At 41.8% G+C, this 21291-nt stretch overlaps 2 protein-coding genes across 3 annotated transcripts in view; both read right to left on the bottom strand.

Moving 5' to 3' along the window:
* DGUOK (deoxyguanosine kinase) overlaps window positions 1–973 on the bottom strand; it is a 41648-nt gene extending 40675 nt beyond the window's left edge. The window contains exon 1 of one of the 2 annotated variants that reach the window (XM_066267407.1): window positions 789–973. In XM_066267407.1, coding sequence (XP_066123504.1) covers window positions 789–930 — 142 coding nt within the window. In that variant the 5' untranslated portion in view covers window positions 931–973. The remainder of the gene's footprint in view (window positions 1–788) is intronic. The other variant, XM_066267408.1, reaches the window with a different exon arrangement.
* A 6975-nt stretch (window positions 974–7948) lies between these two features.
* ACTG2 (actin gamma 2, smooth muscle) overlaps window positions 7949–21291 on the bottom strand; it is a 28715-nt gene continuing 15372 nt past the window's right edge. The window contains exons 4-9 of the mRNA XM_066264784.1: window positions 17140–17250; window positions 16795–16879; window positions 14700–14861; window positions 13428–13619; window positions 10647–10828; window positions 7949–8169 (exon numbers count right to left, since the gene is read on the bottom strand). Coding sequence (XP_066120881.1) covers window positions 8026–8169; window positions 10647–10828; window positions 13428–13619; window positions 14700–14861; window positions 16795–16879; window positions 17140–17250 — 876 coding nt within the window. The 3' untranslated portion in view covers window positions 7949–8025. The remainder of the gene's footprint in view (window positions 8170–10646; window positions 10829–13427; window positions 13620–14699; window positions 14862–16794; window positions 16880–17139; window positions 17251–21291) is intronic.

Below are 21291 nucleotides of genomic sequence, written 5' to 3'. Positions count from 1 at the left end.
AAATTCTGTTTACTGCTAGTATGTCTTCACTCAAAGCTGCTAATCCCCATTTTGGGCTCAGCACCTTAGCAAGTAAAAGCATCAAGTCAGAATTTAGTAATATTAAATTGAATGTTTTGCTTTCATTCTGATTTTCAATTACTTTTTATTTAAGATACCGATTTCTATTTGTTCCTGTAACAGTTTTTAACCTAATACATGTTTTAAAGTTTTTAAAAGTGAGTTTCTTCTAAGAAAAACTTTAATAAATTATAGTGGGACTAGCAAAGAAACATGGCAAAAATAGTGAAAGTGTTATCTGAATGACTGAAGTTTAAGAACCCTCTTAGTGTAGAGAATCCGGATAAAATACGGGTCAGCCAGTTATAGACAATGATTTTTCTTTTTTAGTGTATGCCCCAAATATTGCATGGCACACAACTGCACTAAGAAATTAAGGCATCCGTTTTTACTTTTTTTCCTTTTTAACAGAGACCTCTTTGTCACTTCCATTTAGACCTATCCGTATAAGCTAGCTGAATTCTTGTCCTATGTACGAACTGCGTGGCTTTTAAGTCACTGTGGGAGAGTACTGAGGAATGGTGTTCTAAAAATCAAAAAGAGGTCCACAGTGCACTTTGGGAGGGGAGTGGCCCTGGCAGCTCACAATAAGCAGCCTGACCGAATTAGACTGGAGAAGGAAGGGAGGAGAGAGAAGGGGACGGATTCCGGGCCCAGCTCCCTTTCCCAGCCTCTCAGGCACCTGCTCAGCGGAGGCCAAGGCTTGGCAGCCCCTTTCCGGCCCTTACCAATGTTGCCTTCGATGGCGAGCCTTCGAGGTCCGCACCCCGCGTGCATGCTCCTGGAGGCGGGCACGCCCTCGAGTTGGCTCTGAGCCATGGAACTGGAGAGTGCTCGCAACAACCTTAGCAATCCTCTGCCTCTGGCCATCCTGCCAATAAACAGCGCACTTCCGCCGAGAGCACTTCCGCTCCCAGTACGGCCGACCACGCGCTTCGGCGCACTTCTGACGTCAGGAGATCGACAAGCAGGAAGTGGGTGGGGTAAACTGACTGATATGGTGGGGCCAAAAGGACCTCTGCGTTCTCGCGATGCTTGTAGAGAGAAGCGTTGTGGGAAAGAAAAGTGGAGTTTGAAATGCGAGGAAGTTTGCTGGTGTCTGGAGTTACAAGAGTGTGATTAGAGGCTCTATTTGCTCACTGGAAAATATTTTAAGAGACTTAACAATTCTATTACCTTTGCCTTTTTATATAACTTTAAAGTAATTCTCATAACTAAAAACAGGTAAAAATAGTTGTAATTTTAAATGAGGTTTCTTTTTCCATGTATTTGGTTTTTATTCTAAAATGGGATGAATTGGACGGTTTTATGTAGGAAAATGATGCAATCTGATAATTTACACAAATAAACTATGCCATTTCCTGTAACGCGGCAGCACAATGCTGGCACATTATTGAATAAATCAACAAATGAGCTCAATTATACCCCACCTCTTACTTTGTTTCTTGAATGATAAATAAAGATTCGCTTAACAATTTGCATAGTAGCCAAAAATACCATTAGGATAAAGTGGGTGGAGGCTCGGATGTGAACTGGAACTGGTTTAAACTTGATAGATTGGGTTTTGTGGGCGTGAACAGTAGCGAGGGTTAGGTGCTGGGCGGGATGGGGAGTGATGGGGATTTCCAATGGGATTTGTAAAAGAAAGAGACGGGGTAGAGAGAAACTAACAAGCCGGTGTATAATGCTGGACTCCTAGTGTCGATGGAGAACTGCTCTGCAGAGGAGTAGGGACAGTTCTGAGCTGCTGCCACTGGGTGAGGCCCTGACTGGCTTTGTCCTGCCACACCCAAACGTCTCAACGACTTCAGATTTATGACATGTAAGGGGGTGCTTCCACCTTCCACGCTTAAATTACAGTAGTCAACAGGCAAACCCACATTCAGACAGCACTTTTAGAGGTGGGAGCTTTTAGAAAGTAGCAACCTGGTTGCAAGGGAGTGGGGAGGGGTGAGTGGCTGGGACATCTGCCTTGAAGCTGTTTGCATAGGAAGCACAGGCTCTTTCCCCTATATTGATGTTTATATAGGATAGTTGAAGTGACAGTTGCATATTAAACATTATTTTAAAAAATATATTGTAAATGTATTTAGTATAACCTGGGTGGAGAGCTAATGGATATTGAAAGCCTAAAGTCTGTCCCAATTCCACAGTCACCTTTGTGTAAAAACACTACTTAGATTTCTTTATCTATGTAAACTTATGATTGGGGGAACTCAAGAGTTAAAATTTTAGCTCGAGTAATGGTGGCTTTGTTTATGGTCAATGGACTTAATGGTTAACACAGGTAGAGGCTTCGTCCCAGGAGCTGGGATGCCTGAGAGGGCCTACATGACTTAAAGTGGTCTGCAAGTAGTCCACTGTTGTGGCCCAGGTGTCTGCAAGCAAAGCCTTTGTGCTCCAAGTACTGAATGCCCATGCTCAGTGACAATGATCCAATTAACTTCAACTATGATCTGTTTAAACCCCTACCTACCCTTTTCTTCTCCTTAGAAAAAGGTTGGCTCAGAATAGGGGTTTAAATGAGGACATTGTCAATAGATTTATGTGCAGATAGGCAACTAACCTCCTAAAAGTTATTATTTTTTAAAACCTTAGTGAAGTATAATATGTAGTGATGAAAAGAGCATGTATCATAACTGTACAGTTTAATGAAAATTTCCACAAACTAAACACACTCCTGTTACCTGGTTTCTGATCAAGAAATAGAGCATTACCAGCATCCTCAGAATCCATTTCTCATGCCAATTACTACTCCCCTCAAAGGTAACCAATAGCCTGAGTTCTAATAACAGACATTAGTTTTGCCTGTTCTTTTTTTTTTTTTTTAAAGATTTTATTTATTGCTTTTAGAGGGAGATGGGGAGGGGGAAGCATCAGCTTTTAGTAGTTGCTTTCCGTTGTGTCTTGACCAGGCAAGCCTGGGATTTTAAACTGGAGACCTCAGCTTTCCAGGTCAAGGCTCTATCCACTATGCCACCACAGACCAAGCAATATTCCCAAATAATAAATAGTTTCACAATGTTTGCTTGCATGAGTCGACACTGCCACTAGCAACAAGTGAGCACACAATGTGGTTGTTCCACATTCTTATTGTCAATTCTTTTTCATTCTGCTGTATATAATGGTGTTTTATAGTTTTATTTTTCATTTTTCTGATGATTAATGAAGTAAAACATCTTTTCATATTTTTTTTTGGCCCTTTGAGTAACCTCTTTTGTGAAGGACCTGTTCAAGTTCTGCACCCATTTTTCTACTGGTTATCTGTCTTTTACTTATTGTTATTGTTCATTATATATTTTGCATATGAGTCCTTGGTGAACATTTTTTCTGTTTCTAAAAGCTTTTAATTTTTTTGATGTATGGTGTAAAGTAAGAAACTAAAATGTCTTTTGCCTAAATTGCCTGTCAGATATCTCAGTATTAGCAATGATTCTTCTATTCCTTTTTATTTCTTTATGCTTGTTTTAGTATGTTATACCATGCATAAAAATTCAATATCTTTTGCCTGACCAAGTGGTGGCGCAGTGGATTGAGCGTCGGACTGGGATGAGGAGGACCCAGGTTCGAGACCCTGAGGTCGCCATCTTGAGCGTGGGCTCATCTGGTTTGAGCAAAGCCCACCAGCTTGGACCCAAGGTCGCTGGCTTGAGCAAGGGGTTACTCGGTCTGCTGAAGGCCCGTGGTCAAGGCACATATGAGAAAGCAATCAATGAACAACTAAGGTGTCGCAAAACACAACGAAAAACTAATGATTGACGCTTCTCATCTCTCCATTCCTGTCTGTCTGTCCCTGTCTATCCCTCTCTCTGAGTCTTCTCTCTGTCTCTGTAAAAAAAAAAAATTCAATATCTTTCTTGGCCTTAATTCCAAATTCCCTGAAGAGACAACCTGATTGGCCCAGCTGTGCCTGAAAAATAGGGTCTCATGGAACAAACATGAGTTTTAGGTCCCCAACCCTTTGATGAGGAAGGAAGGTGATTAAAAGGATAGTTGTGAGCAATAAAGACACCTAGAAAATATGGTTTACCTCCTAGAAGTGGTAAACAGGGTGTTTTCATCCCACCTCTGGTGTTGGCCAGAAGACAGAAAGTAGTGGCATATTGGTGAGCAGAATTAAGTTCCACTTACTTGGAGGAATGAGGTCACTTCCTGCTCCTGGGGGATTATCAGGTACCTGCTGGAGTTTATGAGTCAGAGCTGATTTCCCTACATGAACTCTAGCCATTAGCCATTTCTTCATTCAATATTTACTGGGCATCTATTATGTACCATGCACTCTTGCTTATTCCTTGGCATGTAGCTGTGAAGAAATTACTATTTTCATATGTTTGTAAGTGCTATTATGACAAATAAAATACTGACTCATATTACAAAAATGCCATGCAGCCATTAAAGATGGGACATAAGCCCTAACCAGGTAGCTCAGTTGGTTAGAGCATTGTCCTGACATGCTGAAGTTGTGGACTTGATCCTTGGTCAGGGTACATGCAAGACTCAACCAGTGGCCTTGAACAATTGGCTCAGTGGTAGAGCTTCAGCCCGGTGTATGGATGTCATGGGTTCAATTCCCAAACAGGGCACACAGGAGTAGCAACCATCTGCTTTTCCATCTCCCCTCTCCCTTCTCTCTCTCTTTCCCTTACACAGTCATGGCTTGATTGGTTCTGCATTGACCCAGGGCACCGAGTCCACAGAGCCATCCACCTGAGGCACTAAAAATAGCTCAATTGCGAGCATGGCCTAGATGGGGGTTGCCAGGTGGATCCCGGTCAGGGTGTATGTGGGAGTCTGTCTATCTCCGCTCCTCTCATTTAAAAAGAAAAGGAAAGAAGAATCAACCAATGATGACATGAAGAAGTGGAACAACAAATTGATGTTTCTGTTTCCCTCTCTCTATATATATCTGTCTCTTTCTTCCTCTCTCTCTCTAAAAATCAATATTTTTTTTCTGACTGGGGAGATAAACACACAGAAACCTGACCCTGACTTCATTCTGCTGTGGCCATCCAGTCAGTTATATTCTCATCTACATCAAAGATATTCTGATATGCTGGATTATGCTAACTCAAGTTCATGAAACTGGGAAGTATGCTTCTAATATCCCCTCCTGATGGGGCTGTGAGTTAAAGTTGTTCAAAAGAGGACCTAGTGTAAGATTTAGAAAGCAGATGAGAGCCTCAGCAACTCCTTGAGGGAGATCTTCATTGTCAGGTATGACAGATGTGCCTACAGACACATCCCAGCTAGTCCTCAGGGCCGTAGTGACTCCTCTCTGATCATCCCACTATCCCCTCCAGACCTTTACTTCTCCAGCTCCTTCCACATTTGAATAGTCTCTTTCCTAATAACTCTCTTAGTTCTGCAATGCGCATGCTGGCCGTGCTCTCCTGAATGAACTTTGACTGACACACCTCATCATAAAAGGAGGCATACATGGAAATGCTTAAGAGTGTGGGCTTTTAAGGCCCTAGTTGGTTGGCTCAGTGGTAGAGCATCGGCTGGGGATGTGGAAGTCCCGGGTTTGATTCCTGGCCAGGGCACACAGGAGAAGCACCCATCTGCTTCTCCACCCTTCCCCCTCTCCTTTCTCTCTATCTCTCTCTTCCCCTCCCGCAGCCAAAGCTCCATGGGAGCAAAGTTGGCCCAGGAGCTGAGGATGGCTCCACGACCTCCACCTCAGGCGCTAAAATGCCTCCGATTGCAGCGGAGCAATGGCCCAGATGGGCCCAGCATCGTCCCCTAGTGGGCATGCCAGGTGGATCCCGGTCGGGTGCACATGGGAATCTGTCTCTCTGCCTCCCTGTTTCCCACTTCAGAAAAATACCAAAAAAAAAAAAAAAAGGAGAGTGTGGGCTTTGGATTCAGACAACCAATGGTGAGGATTAAGAAAGAAAACCCCAAGTAGCTTTTAATACAATGCATGCCAAACAGCTATCAACCAATAGACATTAAAGAAATAGATAATGGCTCCTTCAGTATACCTGGGACATACTTAAATTTATCTTTTCACTCTCCTCAAGCTATTGTAACCGATCCACTGAAGAATTAATTCTAGGACAGCATTTCTTGAAGTGGAGCAAGTCTGGATGGGGGAGCGAAGGGAATGACCATTCAGCCTTCCCTTCTTCCCCCACATAGAGATTCCAGTGTGCCCCTCCATAGCAGCGGTGTCAGTGCTCCCGTCTCTGTGGGTCCGTATGTGCATGCATGTGCCCTCCAATCTCCTTCCTGTGCTTTTTCTCCCAACAGCCAGTGCCTGTATCTCTTCTTTGCAGGACTGCCCTCAGCCTACTGGACCCCTTTCCCTTCATAAGAGGAAAGCCTGGGGTTTTCCGTCCAGGGAACCTTCACTGACAGGGGGCTATGAAAGCCCAGCTCATTGCCCATAGTCAGGCTTGTACTCCAGAGCTTTCTAGGGACCAGGCTGAAGCTAAGTCTGAGAGATAGCCTGCTGGGCTTCCTCTCCTTTCCTCCTGCCTCTTTCACTCTGCTCCTGGTTCTCCCCATTCGAGCACTTTCTTAATCAGTCACTTGCATGTGAATCCTTATTTTAGGGTCTGCTTCTGAGAAACCCTTCCCTCCCTAAGATTTAAATCCTCTTTGGGCAAGGGTTGAAAACATGCTTCTCCACCTCACCTCCAAGGTAAAGTACAGAGATGGTGGTGGAATCTCTGGCAGTCGAGGTCCCTGCACTTCCACTGGGTTTCACTGTCTCCAGTGAAATACCTTCCCAGGTATTTCTGGGAAGGCTCATGGACCAGGTTGGATCTGCTCAGGAACATCAAGGATGGGACTTGAATAGGTGGAGAGAGGGAAGGGTACAGCAGGCAGAAGTGAAGATCTAGTTCTGCCATTAACTAGCTGGGTGATAGAATTAACTAGTAAAACTAGCTATAAAATGGGAGTGATACTAGTACCTATCTCATAAGGCCATGGTGAAGGTTAAATGAGAAAATCCATGTAAAGCTCTTAACCTAGTGCCTAGCACATTGCAAATGCTCCATTGATGTTAACTGTTACCATAAACCCTTATTTTTCCCATAGTATTTTGTGCATGCTTCTGTTTCACCTGAAGTCATTGTTTGATATCTATTTGTCTGTTTCCTGCTCGGTGCAGTGGATCCTGATGGGTAGGAATCATCTTTCTGGGATACATAAATTCCATGTGGCCTTGCCCAATAACTGTAGACTTATTTAGTAAATACTTGTGAAATTAAACAGAATTGACCAAGGACAGGGAATGAGGAACAGAGATAGAGAGAGAAGAAAGAAGAAGAATGAGGAGGAACAGGAGGGGGTAAAGGAAGGAAAAAGAAGAGGAGGAGTAGAAAAATATTCTTCTTAAGTGTGCTACTTTTAAAATTAGTTTTGGGGCAAACTACAATCTAATCCTCAGTGACAAAGGACACCATAAAGATTTTTAAGCCCATTATAAACTTTCTTCATCTAAGTTCAAATAATATTGTGCTTTTTTTGTTACATTATGTCACATCCTATAAGCCTGTGTTTCTCTTTCTATTCATTTTCTCTGTGTATCACCCTTGAGAACAAAGACTTAAGACATCTCTGAAAGCCCTTGTTTCTTACCTCCCCACTCATGAGTCATTTAGCTCTTGTTCTTACTCATGTTCAAGAAGGAAAAAGAATCCAGGTGGTATAGTAGGAGAACTAACTTTAGCGTCAGCTACATCTGGATTTTAATCTTAGCTCTGGGTGATCTTCAACAAGTCCTTACCTTCTCTGAGTCTCAATTTCCTCATCTGTAATATGGAGGTAATAATAGTACCTATCTCACAAGGTCACATGTGTATTAAAATAAGGTGTGAAAAGCCATTCCCACTGTGTGAGACACAGCCTGGTATAAAAAAGAGCTCAACACAGAGAATTAAGGCTTGCAGGTTTTAATGTTTCATAATTGGTAACAACAGTCTCAAGGAGATCCCCAGAGAATCTGTTCTGACTTTAGAAGCACTTCCTGTGGACAATGGAGGGCCCTGCCTCATCATACTCTGGCTTGCTGATCCACATCTGCTGGAAGGTGGAGAGAGAGGCCAGGATGGAGCCTCCAATCCAGACTGAGTACTTCCGCTCCGGGGGAGCAATAATCTGCAAAGAGCAAATGTGGTGAATCATGATCAGCCCCCAAGGGAATAAAAAGGTGGTCCCAGAATCACCTCATAACACTGCCGGGCTGCCCCCCAAAAGGACACCTTCCAAGGTTAGAAAGAAACAGGGTAAAACTCGTGGTAGATTGGGTTATTGCTCAAGTCTTCACTACCCGCTACCCTGCCACTCCTCCATAGGAAGAGTATACCACCACATGACTTTCGGCTCAGCTCTGTATTTGCTTTGGCCAATGAAATGTTAACAGACATGACCCAAACAGGAACTTGAAATGTACTTCAGACATGCAGTTGGGCATATTCTCTTGTGCCTCTATCATCTCCATGAGAAGAGCTCCCTTCAGGAGCTGCTGGCCCTTCAGCCTGGATTCCATAATGAGAGATGTGGACCTGACTTGAGCTGGCTAGACCTGCAAAGCTGCCTCACCAAGTCGGACCTACATCAGCTCATTCCCAGCTGACCTGCAGATGCATAAGCAATAAATGCTAACTGTTATGTGCCCTATGATTTCATAGTTGCTTGTTACTCAGCTATAGCTGACTAATACATACATCTACGGGAGAATTGTTGTTCTGTTTTTGCCTGGAGTTGGAGGTGTGAACAGCTCAGGCTGGGCTTCCTCCAGTCCTGAGTATGAGCCAGTCTACTCAGACCTTGTCTTAGCTTCATCTGTCAATAGTCATTTGTATCTTAAATTCATACATACATTATTCATTTTATGTCACTTAGCCTTTAGAAATTGGTTGTCGTGTCAAACAACACTGAACTCCACCTACAACTAAATCTAGAAGGACTATGATTCTTCAACTAATTTCCCAGTTTCTGAACAGTTTAAAAATTCAGTGCTAGAACAAATCAGAAGTTAAATTGACTTTTTTATCTCCTTAAAATCTCTCTACATATTCCGTAACTTATAGAGATCATGGAATTGCAGCATAAGAAGGGTCTTTAGAAGTTATCTTACTCAGGGAGACAAAAGTCACCCCCTCATTTCTTGGAAAGTTACCTCAAGGACTGGCACAGCCACTAAGAAGGTAACATTTTATTGCTAGGCAGTTCTAGTTGTAAGAAAACTCTGGGCTGTCTTGTGCTAGACGTCCTCAATCTCAGCTTCACTCCAGCCCACAACTCTTACTCCATATCCTTGAGGCTTCCTTTATTTCCCCCCGTTCCTCTACATAAATCCTGCTGTCCAATTTGGCTGGGATGCTCATACATGCTCACACACCCCTGAGCACCTTTGCTCACTCTATTTCCCCTGCTTGGAGAGCTCTTTCCCCTCCTCTTGTCTTATTGAAATTGCCTTTTCATTCATCATGTCTACTAATTAGATCCTAGACTCCTTGAAGGTTGGCACATATTGTTAAACTCAATGCAGTGGCTCACAAATTGGGATGTGCATCAACTCACTGGTGTTCGTTTGTCATTGTAGGTGGTGTGATGACCTCAGACTTGATGAACTAGAATCTGGTGGTGAGGCTAAGTGTGGTATCCTGACACATGGTCCTGGTAAAAAAACCCCATGTGGCAGGTGGCAGTAAGTGTGGCTGCTCTAGTGGCTCCAGGTGAGAAAAGCCCATGGGTTCTCACTTTTTTCTTGGTGGCCTTCCTTGCTTTCCTCTGCTGAACACTATCTGCTAGGTAGAAGCAAGATCTAGGGCAGCCTTCCTTTGTGAAGAAGGTTCTTAGACTTAGACTACTGACATGGAGAATTTACTTCTTCAGATTATTTTTATTTATTTATTGTGAGACTATGTAACTTTCAACCTGTTTGTTATCTCTAGTCTATTCCCAACTCTTTCTAAACCTGTTAGCAGCAAAGTTCTTAGATGACCTTAGAAAGGACTGTATTATTTATTGATTGCTTGGGGACCAGAGGCTAGAGAGAAGCAGTAAGACAAGTGGGCTCCCATTTTGCCAAGGCCTATGAGGTGAGAAGCTCTGGTAAGAAGCAGTATGGGGAAGGCTATGGCCAAGCTGGGACAACAGGCTTTCCAGGAATCAAGAAATGTCCCCGTGAGTTCAAACCAGCAGCCTGTCCTACGGTCAAACTTTCTCTCTTTGAAACTTTCACCTTTCATGGAGTAATACTCAACTCCCTTTTTAAGTTTTGAGATGTTGTAGTCTTACTTCTTCTATTCTTCCTATTTCCCTCTTTTTTAAAAATATTTTTTTCCTTCTGTTTGATTTCTTCTTCAACCAGCTCAATATTCTCTTCATCTCAAATTCTTTCACCCCCTTCTCATATGATTCATGTGATTATGTTTGAGAGCCCATGCTAAAAGTGTCTCCAGCTCATCAGTGCCCAAGGAACATAATCCCCCAAGATAAAATCCCCCCAGGATGATGCTGAACCCAGGACACCCATAAGCTACAGGCCTGACAGCAGGACTCTGAGCATCTCCCCAGCAGCCAAGTCATTGGACAAAGAACAGGATGAGAACTGGGTGAAGACCCACCTTGATCTTCATGGTACTGGGGGCCAGGGCTGTAATCTCCTTCTGCATCCTGTCAGCAATGCCAGGGTACATGGTGGTACCCCCAGAGAGGACATTGTTGGCATATAAGTCCTTGCGGATGTCAATGTCACACTTCATGATGGAATTGTACGTTGTTTCGTGAATTCCGGCAGACTCCATGCCTAGTAGAGGTCACAGTATTTAGTCAGTGTCCATCTCTTATAAGCACCCACAACTTCAGCTCCTCAAGTGACCTTTCTGTTGTTGCAACTACCCTATCCAGACCCTTAATTACCTCCCACATAGATTCCAAGATCAACCCTCTAACTAGTCATCACCCTGCCTTCAGTTTCCCCCGATCTGATTGATCTTTCACATTGTTGCCTGAGGTATATTTCTAAAGGAACACTTTCATTGCATTGTCTTTTCTCACAGTTTTATTGAGATATAACTCACATGCCATAATATTCACCTTTTAAAAGCGTACAGTTTAATAGTTTTGAGTATAATCAGAGTTGTGCAACTTTTTTTTGTGACAGAGACAGAGAGAGAGAGAGACAGATAGGGACAGACAGACAGGAAGGGAGAGAGATGAGAAGCAGCAATTTTTTGTTGCGGCACCTTAGTTGTTCATTGATTGCTTTCTCATATGGGCCTTGACTAGGGGCTAAAGCAGACTGAGTGACCCCTTGCTCTAGCCAGCAACCTTGGGTTCAAGCAGGTGAGCCTTGCTCAAACCAGATGAGTCCGTGCTCAAGCTGGTGACCTCAGGGTTTTGAACATGGGTCTTCTGCGTCCCAGGCCGACACTACCCACGGCGCCACCACCTAGTCAGGCTAATTGGCAACTATTGCCACAATGTAATTTTAGAACATTTTAAAACATCCTTCCAAAAGAAACCCCACACCCATTAACAGACACACCCCATTTTCCCTTTATCCCTTTCCCAGCTTTAGGCAACCACTAATCTACTTTCTGTCTCTATAGCTTTGCCTTTTTCATATAAATGGAGTCATACATACACTACGTGTCTGGGTTGTTTCACTTAGCATGTTTTCAAGTTCATCCATGTTATATCATGTGTCAGTACTCCATTCTCTTTTTTTTTTTTTTTTTTTTTTTTATTCATTTTTAGAGAGGAGACAGAGAGAGAGACAGAGAGAGAGAAGGGGGAGGAGCTGGAAGCATCAACTCCCATATGTGCCTTGACCAGGTAAGCCCAGGGTTTTGAACCGGCGACCTCAGCATTTCCAGGTTGACGCTTTATCCACTGCGCCACCACAGGTCAGTCCATTCTCTTTTATTGCCACCTAATATTCCATTAGGTGGACATACCCATCATTTCATCTTTGATAGCCCTCCATTGCCTACAGGTTGACATTTTGATTCTTTATCCTGGCACAAAGATCTTCCTATATGCCAAACCAGCTCATACCCACCTAGCTGCCCCTCCCACCTCTAGTCTTTTGCCTATGTGATATAATTCCACACAGTAGATAGAAGAATCTTCTTAAAATAAAACCTGACCTTGCTACATGGCTTCTTAAAAGCTTTCAGGTGCCTGACCAGGCAGTGGCGCAGTGGATGGAGCGTCAGCCTAGGATGCTGAAGACTCAGGTTCAAAACCCCAAGATCACTGGCTTGAGCATGGGCTCATCCAGCTTGAGCACAGGCTCACTAGCTTGAGCATGGAGTTGTTGGCTTGTGTGTGGGGGCATGACCCCATGGTTGCTGGCTTGAGCAAATGGTCACTCGCTCTGCTGTAGCCCCATCCCCCCACCCCATCAAGGCACATGTGAGAAAGCAATCAATGGATAACTAAGGTGCCACAATGAAAAATTGATGTTTTTCATCTCTCTCTCTGCCTGTCTGTGTCTTGCTAAAAAAAAAAAAAAAAAAAAAAAAAAAAAAAAAAAAGCAGCTTTCAGAGGATCTCCATTGCTGATATGACTAACCCCTACATGTATACAAACACACAACATGCATGTACACACACACACACGGAATTTTTCCATTGTGTCCAAATAGAATTTGACCTTTCACACCTCCATGCTTTTGTACATACCATTCAATTGGCCTTGTATGCTATTCCCTACTCTGCACTCCTTCTATCCCCAGATACCATAGAATGATACTCATTCTTCAAGGTTCTGTTCAAATATCCACCTTCTCTAAGAAGCCTTTCTTGGTTTCTTAGGCCAATAGCACTCCGTCTGGTTTGCTATTTACCACTACACTGTTTATCAACATTTGCTTACAGACCTGCTCTTTTTATACCCTCCTCAGGAAAGAGTTGTCTTTGCATTGTTCTCTTATTTAATCCTTGCTGCAATCCTTTTTAATAGGTACAATCATTATTTCCACTTTACAGATAAGATGACAGATTTGAAGAAGATAATGTGTCCAAGGTGACAGGGCTTAAAGAGGCAGAGCCAGGACTTAAAACCAGGTTTGACCCCTAAACTCATCCTGTTTACCACCATAATTTCAACCTCATATCCTAAGTTCTGAGCAGTCCAACAAGTGTTTTGTTTATTAACCTCACTCTTAGTTTCATATTGTATTCTCTCTCCTGCTTTTTCTTTATCTTGATTTCCTTACCCTTTTATTTAAAATTAGATTTCATCTAGTTGTATTGTTTATGTATTTTTGGCTCTTTGTGGAAAAATATGGGCTATGTAGAAACAATAAACTGTGTGCTTCCTGGTGTCTCTCTTTCCATCCTTTCTCCACCCCTCAACCTTGCCCTCTTGATCACAGGGACTGCGGGCAGCGCCTCACCAATGAAGGAAGGCTGGAAGAGGGTCTCAGGGCAGCGGAAGCGCTCATTGCCAATGGTGATGACCTGCCCATCCGGCAGCTCATAGCTCTTCTCCAGGGAGGAAGAGGAGGCTGCAGTGGCCATCTCATTCTCAAAATCCAAGGCCACATAGCACAGCTTCTCCTTGATGTCTCTCACAATTTCTCGCTCGGCTGGAAGTGGCAGAAATGACAAAAAGCAGATAGTCAGATCTGTTAATCTGTTTCATTTTGATTTCTGTGAAAGCCTTCCTTTTACTTCTTTGGATTCAGTCTTAGGATGAATGTTAATTTTTTCATTCCTCTTCCTAAAGCAGGAGTTCATAGTCTTGATTCCCAAGCAAAAGGTTGCATGGGCTTTAACTCCTTGCTGTCTTCACTCTACCTGACAATGAATGCTGCAGGCCTTCCTGAGGGCCTTGCAAGACACATTTTCGGTTCAGATGTAGGCTTATATGTTGTGATCTTACAGAATCTAGGAAGGCCCCTGCCTAACTACACTTTTTCCCAGGGTGGCCAGTGAGGCATGATACCTTACCTTTAGATATTCAGACCTTATTTTTCCCAGGTGTCCTCAGACAAACTATAAATGCCCTCAGTTAATACCATATATCTCCATGTATAAGACACTCCCATATATAAGACACACCTTAATTTTGGGGCCTAAAATTTGAAAAAAAAGAGTGTATTATATAAAGTTATTGAACTCAAGTTTTATTCATCATAAAATACATACAACTCCTCATCTGCACGAAAAAGCAGGAAATGAAAGTGAAAAATCTACACCCACTGTATAAGATGGACCCAGTTTTTAGACCCTAAATTTTTTGAAAAAATGTGCATCTTATAAATGGGGAAATATGGTAAATTGTATCACCAGATCTTACTACCACTCAGCACTGTTAAAAATTAGCTCCGATCCTTGTGTAGACTTGGATGGAGATAGCAGGTGCCTGGGGAGGAAGGTGATGCTATGAAAAGGGACTTAAGGAGGGATCAACAGAATGCTGCTTAGGATAAGTAGGTCTTGCCCCTTCCTCAGGGTGTATTGGTCTGGAAACTTTCCCCTTAAACAAGGTTTCCTTGACTATCTGGTCTTGTCCAGAGGCTCGGCCCCAGGCTAGGGTCTCCCTGTCTGCCCTCAAATAGTTTGAGGACACAGAGCCACAGACTCCTCATCATTACTAAAAACTTCTGATCCTAGATCAGATTTGGTTTTAAGCTGAATTCAGAATCAGGAAAGGAGCTGGATACCTGTGGTCACAAAAGAATAGCCTCTCTCTGTGAGTATCTTCATGAGGTAGTCCGTGAGGTCACGGCCGGCCAGGTCAAGGCGCATGATGGCGTGAGGCAGTGCATAGCCCTCATAGATGGGGACATTGTGGGTGACGCCATCCCCTGAATCCAGGACAATACCTATGGACAGAGGGGACGGGACCTGTGAAAACCTTTCTTGTCTTCTTTTTTTTTTTTTTTTTTTACAGAGACAGAGAGTGAGTCAGAGAGAGGGATAGACAGGGACAGACAGACAGGAATGGAGAGAGATGAGAAGCATCAATCATTAGTTTTTCATTGTGCGTTGCAACACCTTAGTTGTTCATTGATTGCTTTCTCCTATGTGCCTTGACCGTGGGCCTTCAGCAGACCGAGTAACCCCTTGCTGGAGCTAGCGACCTTGGGTTCAAGCTGGTGGGCTTTTTTTTTTTGCTCAAACCAGATGAGCCCACGCTCAAGCTGGTGACCTCAGGGTCTCGAACCTGGGTCCTCTGCATCCCAGTCCAACGCTCTATCCACTGCGCCACTGCCTGGTCAGGCCCTTTCTTGTCTTTCACCTGTCTCTTTCTGCAGCCATTTACCAATGTTCTTCAATTACTGTATTTTTCTTCAGAAGCTGAGAAAATTCCCCCACCATAAAAATAATCAATCATATTTTTTGCACAAATCAATTTATTCTCCCAAGTGACACTATAGCCTACTGGAAAGCAAGTAAAATGTCTCTTCTTCTTGTACTCCTTGAAACACTTTCACAATAATGCGCACTTGTCAATTTGCATCTAGACTGCACATTCCTAAAGTGAAACTGGATAATTTTTACATCTTTCAGGCATCAAACTAACACATACGCACATGCAATTTGAACGTTAGAACTGAAAGGCACTATAAAAACCAGCCAATTTGAAAAAAAATGCACATTCTCACTAATAACACTTTTAGGAAAGCGTAAAGGGAAATAAGCTTTCTCAGCATGATAAGAAATCTCTCTTGATCCTACAGCCACAGCATAATTGACAGGGAAACATTATAATAGTATTATTTTATTATTTCTTACTGTTGTCCTGGATGTTTTAGCCAATGCAATAAGACACAAAATGGAAATAAAAGGTATTATTATCAAAAGAAAATAGAATTGTCATTATTTGCAGATGGATGATGTGGTTGTATATCTAGAAGACTCAGAAGAATCAACTGAAAGGATGGTTTAAACTAATGAGATGGTTTTAGTAAAGGTTAGAGGTAAAATAAATATCCAGAGACCAGTAGCTTACTCTTGTACAATAATGTTGATCACAGCATATTTTATAATAAAAAAGAAAAATTAGAGACAACATAAAGGCCCAGCAATAGACAAAGGTTAAAATAACTAACTAACTAAATAAACCATAATACAATGACTACCATGTGGCCATTAAATAAAATCAAGTGCAATACACGGAATGCAAATCTGTACATACCTTGTACTTCCTTATTACTGTCCTTATTACTGGTAGTGAAATTATCTTTTACTTTTGTCTCTCCCCCACTAGGCTATAGCTCCACAATGGCAAGGTCTGTCTTGTTTGTTAGTGGTGCAGTGTTTGGCACATAGTAGGCAGGATTGGAAAAATATTTGATGGATAAATGAATGAATGAATGAATAAACATATCAATAAATACATGAATAAATCTTTGAATGACATTCATGGAATGTCAAGTCCCTATTAAAAACTGCTTTATTTTGAGGCTCCCTTTGTTTCCCTGAGCACCTTTCCATACCAAGGACAAAATACTTGTATATCCACCATCATAGTTACTACTGTTGCTGCTTCATGAGCAGAAACATTCCAGTATTGTAGGAAAGTGTCTATAAGCTCCTAGATTGATGACTATGATGGAAATGGCCCTTGCTGGATGTACTAGTCATGGTTCGTTCTAGGCATACTTCCACCCACATGGGCTTCCTTTCTGTTATCCTAATGCAAGGCTTTCCCTGGACTTTGGCTATCACTTTGATTTTTCTGAGCAGGATCCTCTTTCCCTCCCTCTCTCTGAAATCAGAAAGGGAACAGAGTACAGCAACAGGGCTACTCACCTGTTGTGCGGCCAGAAGCATAGAGGGAGAGTACAGCTTGAATGGCGACGTACATGGCAGGGACATTGAAGGTCTCAAACATGATCTGAAAGGACAGTGCAGAGTAACAGACTCTCTGGCAGAAATCACAGCACTTCTTGACCCAAAGAATGGTTTGGAATCTTATTCAGGGCAGGAAATATGCCTATTAATCTACTCCCACTTCCTATAGAGCCTGGCATGGACCACTCATGTAGCAGATTCTCAAACAATTTTGTTTCATTGATATATAAATGGAAGAAAGGATCTGACCAAGCAGCCATGTTGCATTCTGGTGCCAGTGCTCAAGTCTGGCTGGCCTCTTACCTGGGTCATCTTTTCCCTGTTGGCCTTGGGATTTAGGGGGGCCTCCGTGAGCAAGGTGGGGTGCTCCTCAGGTGCTACTCGCAGCTCATTGTAGAAGGAATGGTGCCAGATCTGTTTGGGACAAAAGTCGGATGAATCCAGCAGACTCCCAGTGGGCGGGACAATTACAATTGACATGCCCACGCTTGGGAGTATGGCACAGTGTTCTGGTATCTGGAGGTAACTGTCAGCTCTGGGAAATTCTGACTGAAGTTTAGAGGTTAAATTCCTTCTCAATAGGGCCCCAGACAAGACTAGGATCTGGGGCCATTATACTTTATAGTATGTTGATTATTTCTGCCTGAACTTCCCCTTTCTTCTCTGCTTTGTGCCCTGGGGGCCCAAGCCCATTACATCTCTCTGTTTCCTTGCTTTCTGGCTTCTAGCTATGTTTGGTTTATTCAAGATACCAGCAAGAGGTTGAAGAGTGGGAGGAGAAAGAGATCAGGGTGTTTATCCCAGTAATAGTGTGGCCTTTTATGAGTACCACTCCTGTTGAGTGGCCTCTCTTTTAGGGCTCCAGCTCTCACACAGTTTTACAGACTTCGTCTTTCCTTCTCAGCATTCAGAAGATAAGAATTATTTCCCTCTGTTGCTAGTACTTGGCTGCCTCAACATCCCTTTCTGGATCCCTAACTCTGCTTACACCTTTGTGAGTAGTCCTTCCTTAAATTAACGCCTGCGCCCCAACTGAACACATACTATTTCCTGCTTAGAAACTGATAGATCTGCTTGAACCTTCCCTGTGGAATATTGATCCAGCTGGTACTGTGGAACAGGGATTCTAAACCTCAGCATTTTATTTTAGGTTGGGTAATTCCTTGTTGCAGAGGACTGACCTGTGGGTTATGCGATGTCTAGCAGCGTTCCTGGCCTCCGCCCACTAGATGCCAGTAGCACCTCTCCAGTTTGGACAGGCAAAAAACATGTCCCCAGGCCTGACCTGTGGTGGCGCAGTGGATTAAGCATTGACCTGGAAATGCTGAGGTCGCCGGTTCAAAACCCTGGGCTTGCCTGGTCAAGGCACATATGGGAGTTTATGCTTCCAGCTCCTTCCCCCTTCTCTCTCTCTGTCTCTCCTCTCTTTCTGTCTCTCTCTGTCTCTCCCTCTCCTCTCTAAAATGAATAAATAAATAAATAATTTTAAAAAAACTTAAAAAAAAACTTAAGAAAAAAAATAACATATCCCCAGACCAAAACTGCCAAACGCCTCCTGGGAAGCAACATCTCCCCAAGGGAGAACCACAGTTTTAAAGGAAGTTATTTCTTCCCTCTGTGTCCAGGTCTCTCTTCAGTGATCCAGGACCACAAAACAAAAGTTTGTTTAATTTTTAAATTTAAGAAGTATTTTATTTTTTATTTCAGTGGCATTCAGCAGAGAGTGCCAGGGCTTTGATGTCCTCAGAGGCGGGTACAGGATCATTTGATTCCATTGTACCCACCTATTTATAAACCCCTGGCTTTGTGCTAGGATGGTGCTAAATGTGAGAAGGGCCACTATGAACCAGACATGCCCCTAGATCTTAGTTCCAAAGTCTGGAGGGGAAGAAAGAAAGAAAAAAAGACAAAAGACAAAGACATTCATATTCTAAGTGAAGGACAAGGCAGAAGCAGTTCACTTGCAGGTGGATTAGGTGGGCCCTGAAGGCAAAAGAAGTCGACAGAGACTGAAAAGGGCACCCAAGGCAGAAAAAAGGGGCACAAGCTGTGCCCCTGGTCTGTGGAAGTTTCACAAGTGACACAAAGGAGATGGTAATCAGTCTGAACGAGGTGGTTATCAGTACTGGGCCCCAGATGCCCTCTATCAGCATCATCTGGTGTAATGGTTACAACACAGGTTCCTAGGCATGTCCCAGACCCACACTCAGAAGCTTTGGTGTGACGCCCAAATAGCTGCACTTTTTTTTTTTCTCTTCACGTTTTGGAGTTTTTATAAAGTACTTTAAAAACAAGACATTGTCCATAATGTTAACATTATCAAAAATATTTTTGAGATGAATAAAAGTCCCCCATGTTTTAATTACTGAATAACAAATAGCTAATAGTTTGGTATTTTCTTCTTCCTAATCTTTCACCTTTATGTATTTTTGAATTTGTGACTATTACCATTTATTTATTTTATATACTTTGATTTATTATTACCCTTTTATATTCAATTTTGTTTCCATGCACTTTTCACTTAATATAACATAAATAATTTCCTTTTTAATAGTAAATATTTATTTTTTAATACATTAAACACTTTATTTAATGCTTATACAATATTTTACCATATACCATCATATAGTTAATCACATTACTATTCCTATGGTATCTTCCATTTTTATTTATAAATAATCCTGTTATAGTTATCTTTGCGCATAATACATTTTCTTTTTTCTATTCAGGTTGTTTTCCAAAGAAAAGAATTCTAACAGCGGAATTACTGTGTTAAAGAGTATGGCAATTGGAAGACTCTTCGATTTTTACTATAAAGAGGCTAAATTATTTACTCCAGAACAAGAAAGTGCACCTCTGACCCTGACCTGCATACAGGGCTCTGGTTCTTAAAATAACAAATAATTTAATAGATAAATAATATATCTAGTTTCACTTTGAATTTTTAAAATTTGTTTCAAATGAGTTTAAAAAGATTTGCAACTTTTTATAACTTTTATTTGGGAAATTATCTGTTCATATCTTTTATTTTCTTGTCTGGTGGAGACATTATATCCTTAATCATCAGTTTGCTCTAGCTGTTTATATTAATCTTTCATTGCACTTGTGAATAGTTTTTGCAATTTGTATTTTGCCTTTTAATTTTGGTTTATGTTTTAGATGTTAGATGTTATGATTTTTAAGAAATCACATTGGTCATTCTTTTTCTCTATGACTCCTTTCACCAGAAATTTGATAAATATACCTATTATATTATAATTTTTGATCATTTGAATTTTTATATTTAATTTTTATATTCAATTGATATGTGTTTGGTAAAGTAGCATGAGGTAAGGGCAACAAACTAAGATTCCTCACCCTTCAAATAAGTAATTAGTTGTACCAGAATGACACCAGAGTGCCAGAAGTTTCATGTATCATGTGTTTTCTCTTACCATTGTGCTAGTACCAAATTGTTTTAATATTTATAACTCTATTATATTTTAATATTTGGATATGGCAAGTCTCCTCTCACAGTGTTTCTTACTCATTTTGTTCTCACAAATTTTGCCTTATCTTTCTTCAAACATACTTTATGATTATCTTGCATAATTAAACCTGGTGATTTTTTAGTCAAATTTATAGAAGCAGAGTACAACGGCAGTTTCCAGGAGGTGGAGAGCAAGGTCAATGGAGAGATGTTTGTCAAGGGGAGCGAAGTCTCAGTTATGTAGGATAAATAAATTCTGGAGACTAACTGTGCAGCATGGTGACTATTGGTAACAGTATGCGACTGTATACTCAAAATTTGTTAAGAAAGTAAATCCAAATGTTTTTACTACAAGAAAGAACAACTGTGATGTGACAGATATGTTAATTAGCTTGAATGTGGCGACTGTTACAGAATATATGTGTGTTAAATCATCACATTATACACCTTAAATGTATACAATTTAAAAATTGTGAGATATTTTTGGCCTTGGACAGTTAGCTCAGTTGGTTAAGAGCATCCTCCCAAAGCAACAAGGTTGTGGGTTCCATCCCTAGGAGGGGCACCAACGGGAGGCGACCAGTGAGTGCTCGACTGAGTGCAACAATGAATGAATGCTTCCCTTCCTCTCTTTGTCTCTCTAAAAATCAATCTATAAATTAAACCCTGGCTGGATAGCTTGGTTGGTTGGAGCATTGTTGCAGTGTGGAGGTTGCCAGTTCCACTCCCCAGCCAGGGCACATACAGGAGCAGCTTGATGTTTCTGTCTCTCTCTCTCTTCCTGTCTCTCTCAAAGAAAAAAAATTGTGAGGTTTTTTTTTTGTTTTGTTTTGTTTTTATCGGAATGGGAATGAGTCCATTAATTAATTTTAGAAGATTTGACAGCTTTATCTTGTTCCGTTTTTCTTTTAAGGCACATAATATATTTTAAGGTGTTTTTTTAAAAGAGTTTATATTGTTACTACTATGAATAAAATGTTTTTGTT

This window comes from Saccopteryx bilineata, chromosome 3, assembly GCF_036850765.1.
Source record: "Saccopteryx bilineata isolate mSacBil1 chromosome 3, mSacBil1_pri_phased_curated, whole genome shotgun sequence".
Lineage (NCBI taxonomy): Eukaryota > Metazoa > Chordata > Mammalia > Chiroptera > Emballonuridae > Saccopteryx > Saccopteryx bilineata.
Note: the sequence above shows the minus strand (reverse complement) of the source record. Positions and strands in the feature narration are given on the sequence as shown.